This window comes from Pleurodeles waltl, chromosome 3_1 (assembly GCF_031143425.1).
Source record: "Pleurodeles waltl isolate 20211129_DDA chromosome 3_1, aPleWal1.hap1.20221129, whole genome shotgun sequence".
NCBI classification, from domain to species: Eukaryota; Metazoa; Chordata; class Amphibia; order Caudata; family Salamandridae; genus Pleurodeles; species Pleurodeles waltl.
The window spans coordinates 1,438,803,113-1,438,818,251 of NC_090440.1; the positions used below are offsets into that span (position 1 = coordinate 1,438,803,113).

A 15,139-nucleotide genomic window follows, 5' to 3' on the forward strand; every position below is an offset into this window, starting at 1 on the left:
GAGAGCATAAATACCAAGTTTTCAGATGGCCCATGTGTGACATTATAATCGATTCACTATATTTATGAGGTACGTTCAACGACACTCAGAGTGACACTTTCTCACGAGTAAAACCAAACAATGAAGTGGGAATGGATACATATAGAAAATGATATCATTTTAAGCAATGAAAAGCTCTAAAAATGATTTTGTGACTGCAGCAAAGCACCTGAAATGGAATGTCATGATTGATCATAAGCCTTGTTTGCATATTTATATTCAGGAGTAGTACGCATTCTGGGAGCCGAATGCCCATACTATATAATATGGAAATAGAAAACTACTAGTCCAAGCAAACAATTTTTTTAGCATTAAAAAGTCAGGATTCTGAGTGTTACATTTCACATTAAACGCACAACACGCAGCACCTGGGGATAGCCCACTTTACAGTCCGTGGTGCCATGTGACACTCAAACCCACCTTCTGACACAAATGTCACCACATAAGTAACTCAAGGCTGCCACTAAACACACTAAGAAGTGGCAACATGTCTGGACTAGCCCAAATGCTGCAGCGAATTCTGCTCAGTGTGCACATTCACAGTCTTTTCAGTAATAAGAACCTGTGTCTGACCAGGGCTGGACTGGCTTCTTTGTATTTGTGCCTTTCTTAACTGTTCACAGGTATAACTTCCTGGACTGGCCATTTACCAGTAAGGTTACCACCTGGGATGTCTTTTCAATGGCATGGCCAGTGTTTGATTGCGCCAGCTGATGCATGCTCTCCATAGTGCAGTGCTCTTGGAGATGCAGCAACCTCGGAGCGTTCCACAGGGTGGTCAGGAGTGCTCAGTCAGTGTGACTAATGCATTTTAGTGGTGATAATGACTTCAGTACTAAGATGCGTTAGTCGAATCCGTGATGCGTGGTACTTGGCAGGGCTGCAGTAGCACTGTATCAGTGGATAGGAGCCAATTAAAAATGTGATGAGTGCACCCCCCACCTCCCAGTCTCATATCTTACAGACATTCCTTGGCCTCACTGGGGATCCCTTTGAAGATGTGGGGCCTGGGCAGTGTTGCACTTCCCTCTGACAGTACAGTACCTTTGGCAAAACTAAATTTGGCAACAGCCTGATCCTTCTCCTCCACCCCTTCCTCGTCTACCCCTCCCACTGCGGATCCTGGAGGGGTCCCTTTGGTGCTCACTGGTCTCGCCATGGCCAAGGCTGACAACCTCAGACCAGTGAATAGCCGGTTAACACACAATTGCCACTTGACCCTTCACTTTATTCACCTATACAGTTGCTAAACAGGAGGTGAAAGTCCATGGAATGCGGCAGAGGGAGCAGGGGGCTATTAAGTGTGGGGGGGGGGGGGGGGGGAGAAAAAGGTGATCAGTGGGAAGATAACAAAAGTAAACAGCCAGCTCGCCGGAGGTAGTGATTTGAATGTGGCGTGGAATTAAAGTATTATTCCAAGCTGCTTGGGAGGTGAGCTACCTGTGTGCCCTCTAACTGGGCCAAGCTAGCCCACGGCAAAAGACAGCCATGGGGCCTCCTTCGAGGGTTGTGGACCTGCTGCGCCGCGCAGGGGCTGCAGTCTCCTGTGTTTCGTCTCCTCACTATATAGAAGTGACTGAAGTAACCATCTAAATGTATTTCCTAAAAGAAGTGTGCTGTACCTTTTTCGATTAAGAATGTTTCGCCTCTCAAAGCAGGGCAGAATAGAGGATATACTTGTACAGAAATTGTCAATCATGAACCAGCCAATAGCATTACGTGAGAGAGAAATACACATCTGAATGGAGCAAAAGCCCCATTTGAAAGTCTAGGTGACAACAGGTATTGCAGACAGCTATGCTGTCAAGCCTGAACCAAAAATTGCAAGATGTGAATGGCAATGGAGGGGGGGGGGGGGGGGGGGGCTGAGGAGAGGAGCATGCAGTGATCCCCTGGACCACTCTGTGAACCCCCAATGCCCACATTCAAGTTGAAGCTAATTCTCCAGGACAGCTTCCACCATGTGAATGGATGCAACTACATTTTGGTGTAGGTATCCAGTCAATAGTTTGTGACTGCAATTGCTGCCACAAACCATTGATACAGCTTGATGCAAATCACTAGGCAACGGTTAGAGCCTTCTTAGCCCACCCACTTCTACAGATTCATACACAGTTGTGATATGTATTGCGCAAGTAGAAAATACATTTTCAACTCAATGTAGCTTTATAACATTGCACAGCAGATTTTCCTAGTCTCAAAAACCTTCAACTATTTGAATCACATGCTTTGTGTCTACAAAATCTTTTTTTGTTGATAGGGCCCCAAGTTAGAAGATTTTGCTTACAACCTAACAAAAAAGGCCAAGTTTAACCAGCTCTAAATAATGTTCAATGTCACATAGACACAATGCTCAATTTTACCAGGGAATGTTGCGAGTAGCTAATCTAATCCAGTTTTATTCTTTGCATTCTGGGACATATGATCAACAATTTATGACATAAGAAATAAGACCAAAAACTCCAGAATTCAAAGAAACAACATGGGTTCATTCATGGACCTGGAAACTAACTTGAAATTCTGCTTGGGACAGAATTTAAAAACTGTGACCATCTCGCACAAGTCACATGTACAGGCTCTCCACCCAAATAAAATACTCAACATTATGACCTAGAGTTGTGAGATCTCAAACATGGTAGCTGTCAAAAAAATTATGGAGCTCCAGACACGCTCTTTTTAGGGACTTTTAACTTTCAAGCCTGGAAATGAATTCCCTTTCAGTCACTATTTCTCTGTACGTGGTCTTGACCGAATCCAAACTTGTAGTCCCATGTCTTGCGTCTCCTGCCAAGTTCTCTAAAGTTTCAATTAAGGGGGTGATAGCAGTAAACAAATAGAGGCCAGATGATTGGCGCTGGCTCAACTTGAGGTCATCCTGGAATGTCAAGCTCAAAATGAGCCGAGCTTTCCGAGGAGGTGATGTGATCTAGTGGCTCAGCTGCCAACCATGTAATATGGGAAATCAGGTTCAAATCACAGCCTCTGCTCTCTACCCTGTGAGTTATGGCAGATCTTCCCGTTTATGAAAAAAAGGAATCTGTTGTGAAGCGCTCTTATATGCTTGGGCAGGGTCGGCTGTGTAAAGTTGACAAAAATAAAATGTGGACTCTGCCAGTTACTCACACTCTGATCTCATACACCAGGAACTAAGGGCAAAGCACTAACCTTTGATGTCACAAAGCAATACCAATCTAGTGGCTGAATTGCAGTGTGAAATTAGAAAAATATGGGATCAAATCCGGCTTTCCCACTTCACCAAATTGTGTGCCAAGTACTTTATTTCACAGGTTCTACTTTTTCTTCAGTATCACATGCAAGAGCACCTTCAAAAACTTGAGTTTATGATGTGTCCTGTACAAAAACATTTCTTGAGTTTGGTTTAGTAGCCTACACTTTTGCTGCATCTATAATAAGAACCAGGGTAACATTTAGATTAAGATGACAACTGACATGCTTCGTACTTAACCTAAGGCATTGTTATCAGGGTGGGGGGCCTGGGAAAGGAAAGTTTCTAAGTTCATGTTTAAAATCAAAATCTATCCATCTTAATAACTACCTTCCAGTGTGGAGTTTATAATCTGAAATAATAAGGTAGAAAGCTTCTATGTGTTAATACATTTTTAGAAATTTGAAAAGGCTTTTCTTGATGTTTGTTTCATGATTACATGCCAAATACTTTCATGGGCTCGGTCATGCATGGGCTGTTGGAGCCAAACGAGACCCCTTGGCTGGGCTTCACTTTACCTGTTAATGTGTAGGCTTGCCCAACTTTATACACAAAACACACACAAAATACATAAAGTGATAATCATACTTTATGACCATGCCTTTGGGATGTCACTAATCTATAACAGAACAGGAGATTTAAGAAGTCACTTGAGGGGACAGAGTGAATTGCATCACAATAGGTGTCATCTCTCAACAGACACCATGAAACAAAGTGTCATTCTGGAATCCAAGGGCAGCCCGAAGTTCTCAAAGAGGCATTCTGGAATCTGAAGCTTTCCAAGACATCAAAAAACAAAGGGACATTCTAGAATCTAAAAGAACCAGATACCATTCAATAAGAGGATATTTTGGACTTTCAAGCCCAACCAAAGACTAGGAAACAAAAAGACATCCTGGACTCCAAACTATAATTAGAAGTGATCAGGAAAAACATTTTAGAATCTAAAAAACATCTAGACATTTTCACACTAAAGGCCATTCTTGAATTAAAAAACAAACCAGACACCATGAGGGAGTACTCTAGAATGCACAACCCAACCGGATATCTTTGAACAAAGTGGAATTCTGGAATCCAGAACCAAGCTAGGGTTCACAGAAGGGATGCTATGGAATCTAAATGAAACCATGAAATCAGTCACCACAAAACAACAGAGCATCCTGAAATCCAATGTACAGATCCAATGAAGCAAAGGGGCAATCTGGATTCCAAAACAGAACTTGATATCATCAGACTAGCAAGATTCTAGTATCTAAATCTCAAATAGACATCACCAAAAAAGGGGCATTCTGGAATCCAAAATCCAAACAGACATCGTCAAACACAAAGTAAGCTAGATGAAGGAGGCCTGTCCATTGATGCCCACTGCAATGGCTGTTGGGAGACATGGAAAGCCCTTTGTCATAGTACAAATTTATAGCACATCCGGCTTGAACACAGCAGCAGTTGTAAGGAGTCTTCAGGAATGGACATCAAAGGAATGCTAGGAATAAGTCTCAAAAATCAAACAGGGGAAGATTCTGGACTTTAAAACCAACAAGACATCAGTACACAAAATCAAATTCTAGAACCCTTATTGTTGATCCAAAGGTAAGCCCTTGCTGTACTAAGTACCTTATGACGGTTAGCCTCTGAAAGCTTCCTCGTGGCTTCATCCAGTTTAGCTTGATGCTGCTGCAAAAGCCGATCTTTTTGGCCAATTTCTTTCTGGAAAAGAAACAGATGAATGCATGTCAAATACCATCACAATAAGGATAGGTCTATCTGGGGAAGTCAGACAAGAAATGGCTAAAATAATGTATTCCAGTAAGAGATGCCATTTCTCTGTACATTTCTTGCACACTTGATAGTCATTCAACGACTGGACTGAAAGACAGGGTAGACTTTGAGATGCTCTGCCATGAATAGGTGATCAGTTAACTACAGATGGAGTATAAGATGGATACTGCTTCACTGTGACCATCTCAGTTACATAGTATTTTGATTTGTAAAGTCCTTGCATTCAAGTGCATTTTATTATTTACATTTTATTGAAATTGTATTATTTCTCAAATAGTATAGATAGAAAAAATAAATTAATCGAGACCAAGAAATACTTTTAAAAACCTACAAATTAAATTGTAATAATGTGATTGAATCAAACTTATTCTCTAAACTATGGATATTTTCCCTTATTCAAAAACACAGTCCTATGAAAGTGTACTAGTGATGAAATACAGATGGCACAGAGTAAACAAAAGAGAAGAAGCAATCTTTCATTCTACCCGGGTTTCTCGTGTGCCTCAAAACAATCAGTCAAGAAAAGAAAAACCCGGAACAATCAGAACTGTTTTCTCATTTTTAGCGTTATAGTTTTGTTGTCTAGCACCTTTCCCTTGCTTATTCCTAGGTAAGGACTGACTTGGTATATTTTATAGTACCAATGTATTTATTTTTGCTACGTGTGTTTTTTTGAGGATTTTTCTACTTCAAAACACCTAGGTATAGTTTTTTTCAGTCACTTTTTTAAACTTCAAAAATGTCATGAGCTAAACAAAGTTTGCTGAGTTCTAAAAGCAATAACAACAATTGCTAATTCCTGCAATTAACACATCCATACTTTTAATCTACATGAGACGATATAGTGCTGTAGAGATCTAAAGTTAGAGGGGTCCGAAGAATGGCATAGTTTATCCGGGTGATATTAACCAATCATATTTTTCATTACACAGGGCAATACTTTACAGGTTATTGAATACCAAGAAGATGAGTTAAATATGTTGTTTTCTAGTACAGAGATTTGTTGGGTTCTGTGCGACATGGTTTGACTTTTTCTGAGGCAGGCGGGCTGCTGCATTCTGCAAGAGCTGTGGCTTATGCAGCAATGGCCTGGTAGCCTCGGAATGACTGGTTCAAAAAGCAGAATAATTATGTCTACTACTAAATTAAAAAAACTAAGTGGTGAAGGGCTAGTTAGGTACTGGCCATTACATAAGGGATAAAGATTGCAGAGGCACCAAGAAGTTCTATAACTATCTAGGAATGGACTTGAGATCGTTTATGACCTGGCGGAACATCAATATGACTAGCAATACAACAATTTATGAGACATTTACTTTATTATAATACAATAAGTGGTCTATTATCAGCTGTGTAGCACACACAGAGTCTTCCCACATAGTGCTCATCGTTTTAACTCGTCATGCCCGATATCATGATGCTCAATCCCCCAAATTCATGCCCTCATGGTTTTGCCAGTCAGTCCTTTATGCTCCCAGTGTCTGTGTTGTGATACTCTCTTGAAACAGCCTCATATAGTTTAGACTGGTGGTACAGTCCTACATATTATATTTTCCCTAGTTCCAGGAATCCGCCCCCTCACCAAAAATAAAATTACTGTGTGAACCCCACCCTCAGATCTTGTTCCCTTCAAATCTTTCCACATTCCTGTTTGCCCACCCATGAAAATACTTGTTTCTACTTATTATCTAAAGTGGTACTTGAACTAATCTCAGCCACTTGTAATTAATGTGGGTAGCTTTCTAGTCCATAATGTATTTATTTACTTACCAATCCTGATAAGGACCACCATCATGATTATTTGGCTCGGTCCTTCTTCAATAGCAACGCCTAACCCAAACCACCAAGTCTGGTTATCTCTGAACGGTACAAAAAAGCAATTCCAAACCAGTTTCTACCTACTGGGCCTCATCAGTGAGGTGCAGCGTGATTTTAATGACATAGTTAGGTCGGAACCATGACTGGGCATACCAGTCACACTCAGGTCGAGGCCCTGAGAAAAACTAAAAGGTGATGGAGAGGATGCTTGAATCAATCTCAGCCACTGGTAAATAACTCTTCAGCTTTCCCTAACGGTCTTTTCAGGGGGAAAATACACTTGCATCCCAAAGTTGGGTGATGGGATGAACTGCTAGGTCAGACCTCACTTAGCAATCTATATAAATATGTATATTTTTATGTATTTATCCCCTCTCATTAAAGACAGGTCTGAACATCAAACGTTTCCTACAATGTGAAAACCAGTGACAGAGAGGGCATACATATTACAAGAGATTTTACACAATAAATGTTTTTAGAAGGCCATAATGTTGCAGCCAGATGTTTGCAGCTAAAAGGAAAATGTTACTTACCCAGCATACTCCTGTTCGTGGCATGCAGTGCTGTAGATTCACATGCTCTGCATAATCCTGCTATCTAGTGTAGGGTTCAGACTGTTTCAATTTGTTTTTCTTGGAGTAAACATTTTCGAGTCACAGGATTGAGTGACTCCTCCTTCTAGGTGATACTGAGCATGGCCATCAACTCCTTTGTTAAAAGTGTTTTCTCGCAGGCGGGTGAGAAAAGGAGTGTAAAGGAAGTATAGAAAAAGAGATGTCCATGCAAAGGTAAATCTATATATGTACAACTATATACAAGTAACTGAAACGGCCACAGATGTCCAGGGGAGGGTGCATGTGAATCTACAGCATTACATTCCACGAAGAGATGTCTACTGGGTAAGTAACAGTTTCCATTCAATGGCATGTGTGGCTGTAGATACATATGCTCTGCATTAGACTGTAAAGCAGTCCCTCCATGAAAGCGGTGGCTAGCCTGTGGGAGTTGCAGTTGACTGAAAAATTGTCTTAGTATTGCTTGGCCTACATTATCTTTCTAGCGTGCAAGTACATCTACACATCTACATTTGTAAATGCATATAGTGTAGACCATGTAGCCATCTTACAAATTTCCAAGGAAAGCCATAGTGGCTCCTTTCTTTCTGCTAGAGTGTTGTATGGGGGAGGGGGGTAACAGGAAGTTGTCTTTTTGCTCGAGCATGACAGGTTTGAATACATTTTACTATCCAACTAGCTATGCAGTTCTTGGATACTGGATTTTCTTTAGGGGGTAGTGAGAAAGCTACAAAGAGCTGTTTAGTCTTTCTAAACAGTTTTATGAGAGCGGTGATGAAATGCTTTTTAGGAAGTTTATGTGTAGGGATTGATGATGATGATCCCAATGGCAATGTACTGAGAGGTCTCGAAGGTGAGCGGCCAAGACTGTGTTGTGAGGCATCTGTTGTCAGAATGATCTGAGGCATAGGGTCTAGAAAAGGCCGCCCTTTCAACAGGTTGGTGGTGTGCCACCACATACAGAGAGCAGTGAGTATGGCGTTCTAACAACACTAGATCTTCATGGTGACCCTATGGTTGAGCCCACTGACAAGACACGCTGCTGTAGGGGACGCATATGGAGTTCAGCATAGGGAACAATGGCAATGCAGGAGGGCCTAATTCCTAGCAGTCCTGACTGTGTATGATGAGTTCTCTTGAAACTGAGGGTGGAGAGACAGAAAGTTGTGAACACGAGCTGGATTGGAGTATGCAATCCCAAATAGAGCACTGAGAATAGCTACTAGATAGGGCTGTATTTGGAGAGGTTGAAGGTGGGATTTGAGAATGTTGAGTGTGAAACCTAAGTTGTGCAGAAGGTCCACTGTCCTCTGAGCTGGCATTGTGACAATGTGCTGGCTTTGACAAGCCAGTTGTCTAGGTAAGAGAATATGTGTCAGTTTTGTCTCCTGAGATGTGCTGCTACTACTGATAAGCACTTTGCGAATACCCTGGGAGCTGTGGTGACTCCGAAAGGAAGAACTTTGAATTGGTAGTGTTCTCCAGCAATCATGAATCTGAGATATTTGAGGTGTGCAGGGGGGATGGGGATATAGAAGTAGACATCCTTGAGATCTAAGCCAGTCATGAAGTCGCCCTGTTGTAGAAGGGGAATAACATCTTGAAACTGACCATGTTAAAGTGTTCTGAAATAATGTAGTGGTTTAAGGGACTTAGGTCTAGAATGGGCCTAAGAGAGCCGCCTTTTTTGGGGAATGAGGAAGTATAGGAGCATATACTCCTTTTCCTTGGTATTGTAGCGGAACTGGCTTGATGGCTCCTTTGAGAAGAAGGAATTGAACCTCTTGATTGAGGAGATGATGTTCTTGAGAGACCCTATGAGAGCAAAAGGGGAATGTTTGGAGTCATGGTAATGAGCTCCAGACAGTAACCATGTTGGATAATGAAGAGGACCAACTGGTCCGAAGTGATGTTGACCCACTGAATATGGAAATTTTGAAGGCCTTCCTTGACAGTTGTGGAGTGGGAAGACACAGCCAGTCACTGTTTAGATGTTGATATAAAGGTGTGGCTGGTGGCGCTCTTACCTTACCTCTTGTGTTGTTACCTCAATAAGCGTCTCTATAGAAGCCTTGTGAGAAGGAACTGGAAGGCTGTCTCATCTAAGAAGTGGAGGCATCTGAGGTCATTGGTTTGTAACCACCTTTGCATTTGGGGTGACAAAAAGTACCCATTTGGGAGGAGGAACTGTAAAACACCCATAGCCTTTGCGGTATTGGTGTCTTTTTTCAGCTTCTCAAAGGTGGAGTTCACTTGAGGGCCGAAAAGATGCTCCTTATCGAAGGACATATTTAGTACCGCTTGTTGTACCTCAGGTTTAAAACCTGAGCATCTAAGCGTGGCACGTCTCCTTACTAGGATGGCAGGACTGATTATATCACACGCATCCATGTCCACAGCATCCAGGGCACATCTGATGGTGTTATTACTCATTGTCTGCCCTTCTGTGACAATCTGTTGTCCCCTTTTGCGGTGCTCATCTGGGAGATATTGCAGGAGTTGCTCCATCTCATCCCAATGAGCCGATCATATCTAGCAAGTAAGGAATGTGAGTTGGCGATGCACCAGTGTGACATCAATCTTTTTGCTCTCGATATCTGGGGGAGGAAAGTCCCCTGACTATAGGCCTGTTTAAGTGTGGTAGTAGCTACTATAGAATCGGGTGGGACCTGTGATCTTATGTATAGCGGATCTCAGGGAGCAGCTTTGTATTTTTTGTCAACTCTAGGGGTGATAACCCTAGATCGGACTGGCTCCTTTAAAATGTTGTCTGCATGACGAACTATGCCAGGGAGCATGAGGAGGAACAGGATATCTCTATGTGTAGACAATAGGATATCAAAAAGAAAGTCCTGTTCAATGGGGTCCCTGTGAAGCCCAACATTGTGGAAGGCGGCCGCTTGAGCAATCATCTGCTGGTAGGATGTAATATCCTCAGGATATAATTCTGGATCTGTGGAGATCATAGGATCAGTGTCATATGTGTCCCATGGATCTGGGTCCTGCTGTGTCCTACCCAAATCCTCCCCCATGATTAATTGGGAACCCTGTGGTGTTAAGTCTCCTGCAGTAGGAGAGGCAGGTGAATGAGGAGGGGAGGAAGGTGGAGGAGAAGTAGGTGGTGGAGGAAGAGGAGAAGGAGGGGGAAGAGAAAAGGGCTTGTGAATAGTGGAAGCCTTGTCTTTGGTCTTTTTTGGAGTTAGTGATGTGTTCACAGCCTCCTGAAAAGATAGTTTTCGCTTGAAGGTAATGGGGGGGTGGGGGGGGGAGCAATGATGTGCCTTGTACCCTTCTGGGTGTGGAGGCGGTGCTGACGAACATCCATGGTCTCCAAAATGAGTTCAACAGGAAATGGTGTGGCTGAAGATTGGCTAGAGTCTTTTGACTCTGAAGAGGTTGAATCCCTGGTTTTCGGAACCAAGCTTTCCGGCTGGTGCCCTTTTGTCGCTACCGAATTGGATGTGGAGCTTGGCCGGCTTGGAGCTGAAGTGGTCAGTGCTGAGGTTCGAATGGAAATTGCCATAACGTCTCAGACCAAAGATGTTGAGGTCGATGCTGAAGATGATGTCTTGATCTTAGCAATTTTCGGTGCTGAGCCGGAAGGTGGAGCATCTGAACCTGTTTTTCGGAGCCTGCCATGGCCTGGTGGCAGTGGCAGTCAGCAACCTCATTAAGGGGTCTTTTGGAAGTCTTAGAGGGGCCAGAAGGGGCCACGGTACTCACGGGTTGCGCCAATGTCACCTCGTCACTTTCGATATCCGCATGGATGTCTGAGTCCTGGATGGAAAAGGCCTCCTCTTATTCCGGCTCCTCTTGGGTGTGCTCCTCCCCAAAGATGTCCGGTGTGTCTTCCAGAGTCTTGTGAGCCATCTCCAGATGACGAGCTCTTCGGTCTTGGAGAGTCTTTTTCAACCAGAAGGATCTGCAGGCATCAGAGGTGGCTTCTTGATGGTTGGGGGAGAGGCAAAGGTTACACACCAGATGTTTGTCGGTGTGTGGGAATTTAGAGTGCCACTGAGGACAGAAGCGAAACGGCACCCGTTCCATCAGCAGGGCATATTGGTTGGTGCCTTGTGTTGAGGTAGGCCCGAACCGGTGAGGACGCATAGGAGGGGGAGTGCAACTACTTCTGCTAGGAAGGGAAGATGTCAGTTGCCAGTATCAAGGCAATTCACAATACCAAACAGCCAACTTGCACATAAATTGGCAAGAACTGGGCTGCATTCCTTTCTGTCTGAACCCACATTCAAGCAGTTAGGACCAAGATTTTGAAGCTGACAAATCCACACAAGTAATTTAAATGCTCTAAAAAGAGAAACAAACAGGAAAGGACTGGGAAGGTGTCTTACTTTATATTCTCCAAGTAGTCTGCTTCTCTCTTCAAGCTTCCTTTGCAATTCGATCTGCAACAAAATACAATAAATTATAGGACAGGAAGAAAGGACAAAAATTGGCTCAAATGGTTGTAATACAGGATAAAAAAGTAGTAATACAAAAGAAAGTATGGGTTGGTGGTGATACTGAAAGAAGAAATGGGATGGAACTAAAGCCCAGTGAGATATCCCAAATGGGGCAATGATCAGGAATAGTTTTTCTCTAGAGCCTGAGGCCTTATAACTAAAAGCTCGGCATCTGTTTATAAACTGCATAGCTAATACATTCCCTAGACCTCCTTTCCTTCCCCCTTCCATCCCTTAGGCCTAATTTCAGTGGGGGTAAAACACAAGCATCAATAGACTCTGGAAAGCAGCAGGTAGGAAGTATTTTTGTTCCAGGGACTGCTGAAACCATTTAACTTAAATGCAAATTATTGTCCCGCAATGGCTGCAACACAAGCACTATGAGAACACACTAGTTACATGAAACATAGCAGCCCAAGTACAATGATCTATGTGAGAAAGGGACAGGGAAGGACCCAGATTGAGGTGCACACCTAAGGGGTTCCCCACCCAATTGCCGCTCCGCATTAACTAGTACATCTCCCAGGATGGAATGACCAGCTTGATGCCCTAGCTAAGACAGCACCTTTTTTTGTAAAAGCTGAAATCTCTCCTGTGGGGCTTTTTGTTGGATAAGTTTGAGAGTATGGATTGTCCTGCATCTGCCCAGTACGTGCAGAAAGTGCAACAGAGGATGGTCTGCCGGCCAAAACCAGACAAGGGCAGTACTTTGGTGGGTCAGCTCACACAGCTGGCAGTGCACTTTTTGTAATTTCCCAGTGATTAACTTTTGCACTGTACACACTTTTTTTGTTTCAAATCATGATATGGTATGACTTTCTTTGTTCCTGTAAACACTCTTCCAGACGGTGTAGTATTTGGTTGATGTCTACAACACTGAATTCTTCAGATGGAGGAGTCACAGTGGAAAAGATCAAAGTGCCTGGGGAAGAAATTCTTAAACTCGAAAGGCGCACAGGTGTCCTGACAAACTGGGAAGATTATTTAAGAACTGTTACTTCCAAAAGTGGAAGAGCTGGACAGAAGAAGTCAAACGTCGGGGAAGTATCTTGTATTGCTGACTCAGGGGTAAAGGGGGTGGGGGTAAAGAGTACACTTTAGGGGAAACGAGCGTAGAACTGGGAATTCTTCCTTTAAATTTTTTTTTTATGATTTCATGTTTTTTAGTAGGATTCCCACACTCAGGCGTTAGGCAGGGCCCTGCAGCCCTCGGTGCAGAATAGCCCCCAACCCCTCAGAGAGCCCCCACTGAGCCCAAGACCAATGAATATCTGTGAGGTATGGAAGACTCCGGGGTGCCTCATCACAGTCAGCAGGAAGACCCCATCATTTCGCGTTGCACCGCTGACTATGTCATAATAGCAAAGCATGTCACAGTTGCCCCATTTTGTAGAGGTGGTATGACCACCAACAAGTTAAAGGCTACTTTAATTCTAATATGGCTCAGCTTTTTGTGAATTATTACCCAACACTTTAAATCAGAAGCACGCATAAAACTCATGTGAATCCATTCCTTGAGATAGATGTTATCACATGTAACTACTCCATAGATGATTTTTTTACAAGCTCATGACTTTAATGGTAAAAAAATAAAAATCAAGATTCAAATTACTCCTACCGCCGCTTAAAGGACTTTGTCTAGCTTATTTGTAAACTGCTTTCATAAGCAAAAGTTGACAGCCTAAAGAATCAAATGAATTCTGAAATGTCTTGGTAAAATGATGGTTGAGAACGTTTTAACAGAATAATTATATATATATTGACCTGGTCAATCATTTTATGCATTACTGAGTTGCATAAGTGTACGTCAGACACATTTGTAAATACGTAATTTTTTCAGCAGGAAATACTTATTTTGTCACACTCTATTTCCCCTCACTATTAGATGACAGATCTTGCAATGATGTAATAACGATAGCTTTCAACCAATGAGATTACGCCATTTGTTATGATTTGATTGCACCAAAATATTGTACATACAAGAATCTATGTGAACGACTAGAATACAGATGCAGACTTACGTTCTGACTACGCAGCTCGTCCTTGTCCATATTCGCCCTTAGCAGTTCTTGCTTGAGCTGGAGAACAGAACTTTCCTGCTGAGCCATTCTCTGCTGCAAGGCATCCTGGGGAAAAATATAATTGTCTATTAGAAGGGTCTGTTGACCTTAATTGACTTCTACAACCAATCCCCTGAATAAGAAAGGTCCTATTATAAGGGACTTTAATCTAATCTTACAATTTAGTTTTCTCTGTAGCTTGGGATAAAAACGTAATCAATGGGTCACCAAAGCTCTGATGCAAAGCTATTCAGTGAAGGTACCAGAAAGATCCCATTTTCCTTAAATCCGCATAATTGTATGTATCTTACCTTTATTCCCTGTAGATTTCTAGTTTCCTGTTTGAATTTCAGCAGCTGTTTCTGTGAATTTAACAAAGTCTAATGAATACTTTGAAATTGATTGAGACAACACATTGAGAGGTATCAAAATAGAGAACTAACTAAATGAGCAAGTAATATAAACTTGTTGGTAGTCAAATACCAATAATTGTTAATGAATTAGTAATTGAATGACCATTAAATAACAGTTGAGAAAAATAAAATATTGAGAAACTATAAAATATCAATTGATAGATAATAAAGTATAGATAAATGAAATGCCTGTGAAATACTGTAATGAAATCTCAATTAAGTGATGGTGAAATCAGTGATGTAATGTAACACAATATTTACTGAGTGACCTAAATATGTCACTCAGGCTCAGTTCCTAAAAGGTACAGTTAGGCCATAGGACAATTAGTGCCCCCATTTAAGGGACACACTGCACCATTGGGACGTACGTTACCTCAAGCACGTTAGTGAAAAAACAGATATCGAATGAGTGATAAGGAACTATCAAATGAATAATTGTGAAGTACGAATTTAGCAGCAACAAAGTACCAGTGGAATCGTAGTGAAATGTTATTTGAGTGGTAGTAAAATCCCAATTGGGTCATAGTGAAAATCAGTAACAAAATTATGAAAATTGGTTTGAGTGCAGGGAAATAGTTTGATAGCAAAATATTATCTGGGTGATAGTGACATCCCAATTGACTATTAGATAATCATCAGTTGAGTGGTACTTTAAATTGAACAGTCTCCCCCCAGGTCCTTAGAGAGGGTTGCAGCAGTGAATTGATTCATACTATGAGCACTTGCACTAACGATTGCTCTAGATACTTGGAGAAGGATGGGGACTACT

General features: G+C 42.1%; 1 protein-coding gene across 9 annotated transcripts in view; it reads right to left on the bottom strand.

Moving 5' to 3' along the window:
• Positions 1–15,139, bottom strand: part of DIXDC1 (DIX domain containing 1) — a 523,962-nt gene that overhangs the window by 77,659 nt on the left and 431,164 nt on the right. For all 9 annotated transcript variants that reach the window (XM_069224996.1, XM_069224988.1, XM_069224993.1 and 6 more), the window contains 4 exons: positions 14,269–14,319; positions 13,919–14,023; positions 11,787–11,840; positions 4,880–4,972 (listed from right to left, as the gene is read on the bottom strand). In XM_069224996.1, coding sequence (XP_069081097.1) covers positions 4,880–4,972; positions 11,787–11,840; positions 13,919–14,023; positions 14,269–14,319 — 303 coding nt within the window. The remainder of the gene's footprint in view (positions 1–4,879; positions 4,973–11,786; positions 11,841–13,918; positions 14,024–14,268; positions 14,320–15,139) is intronic.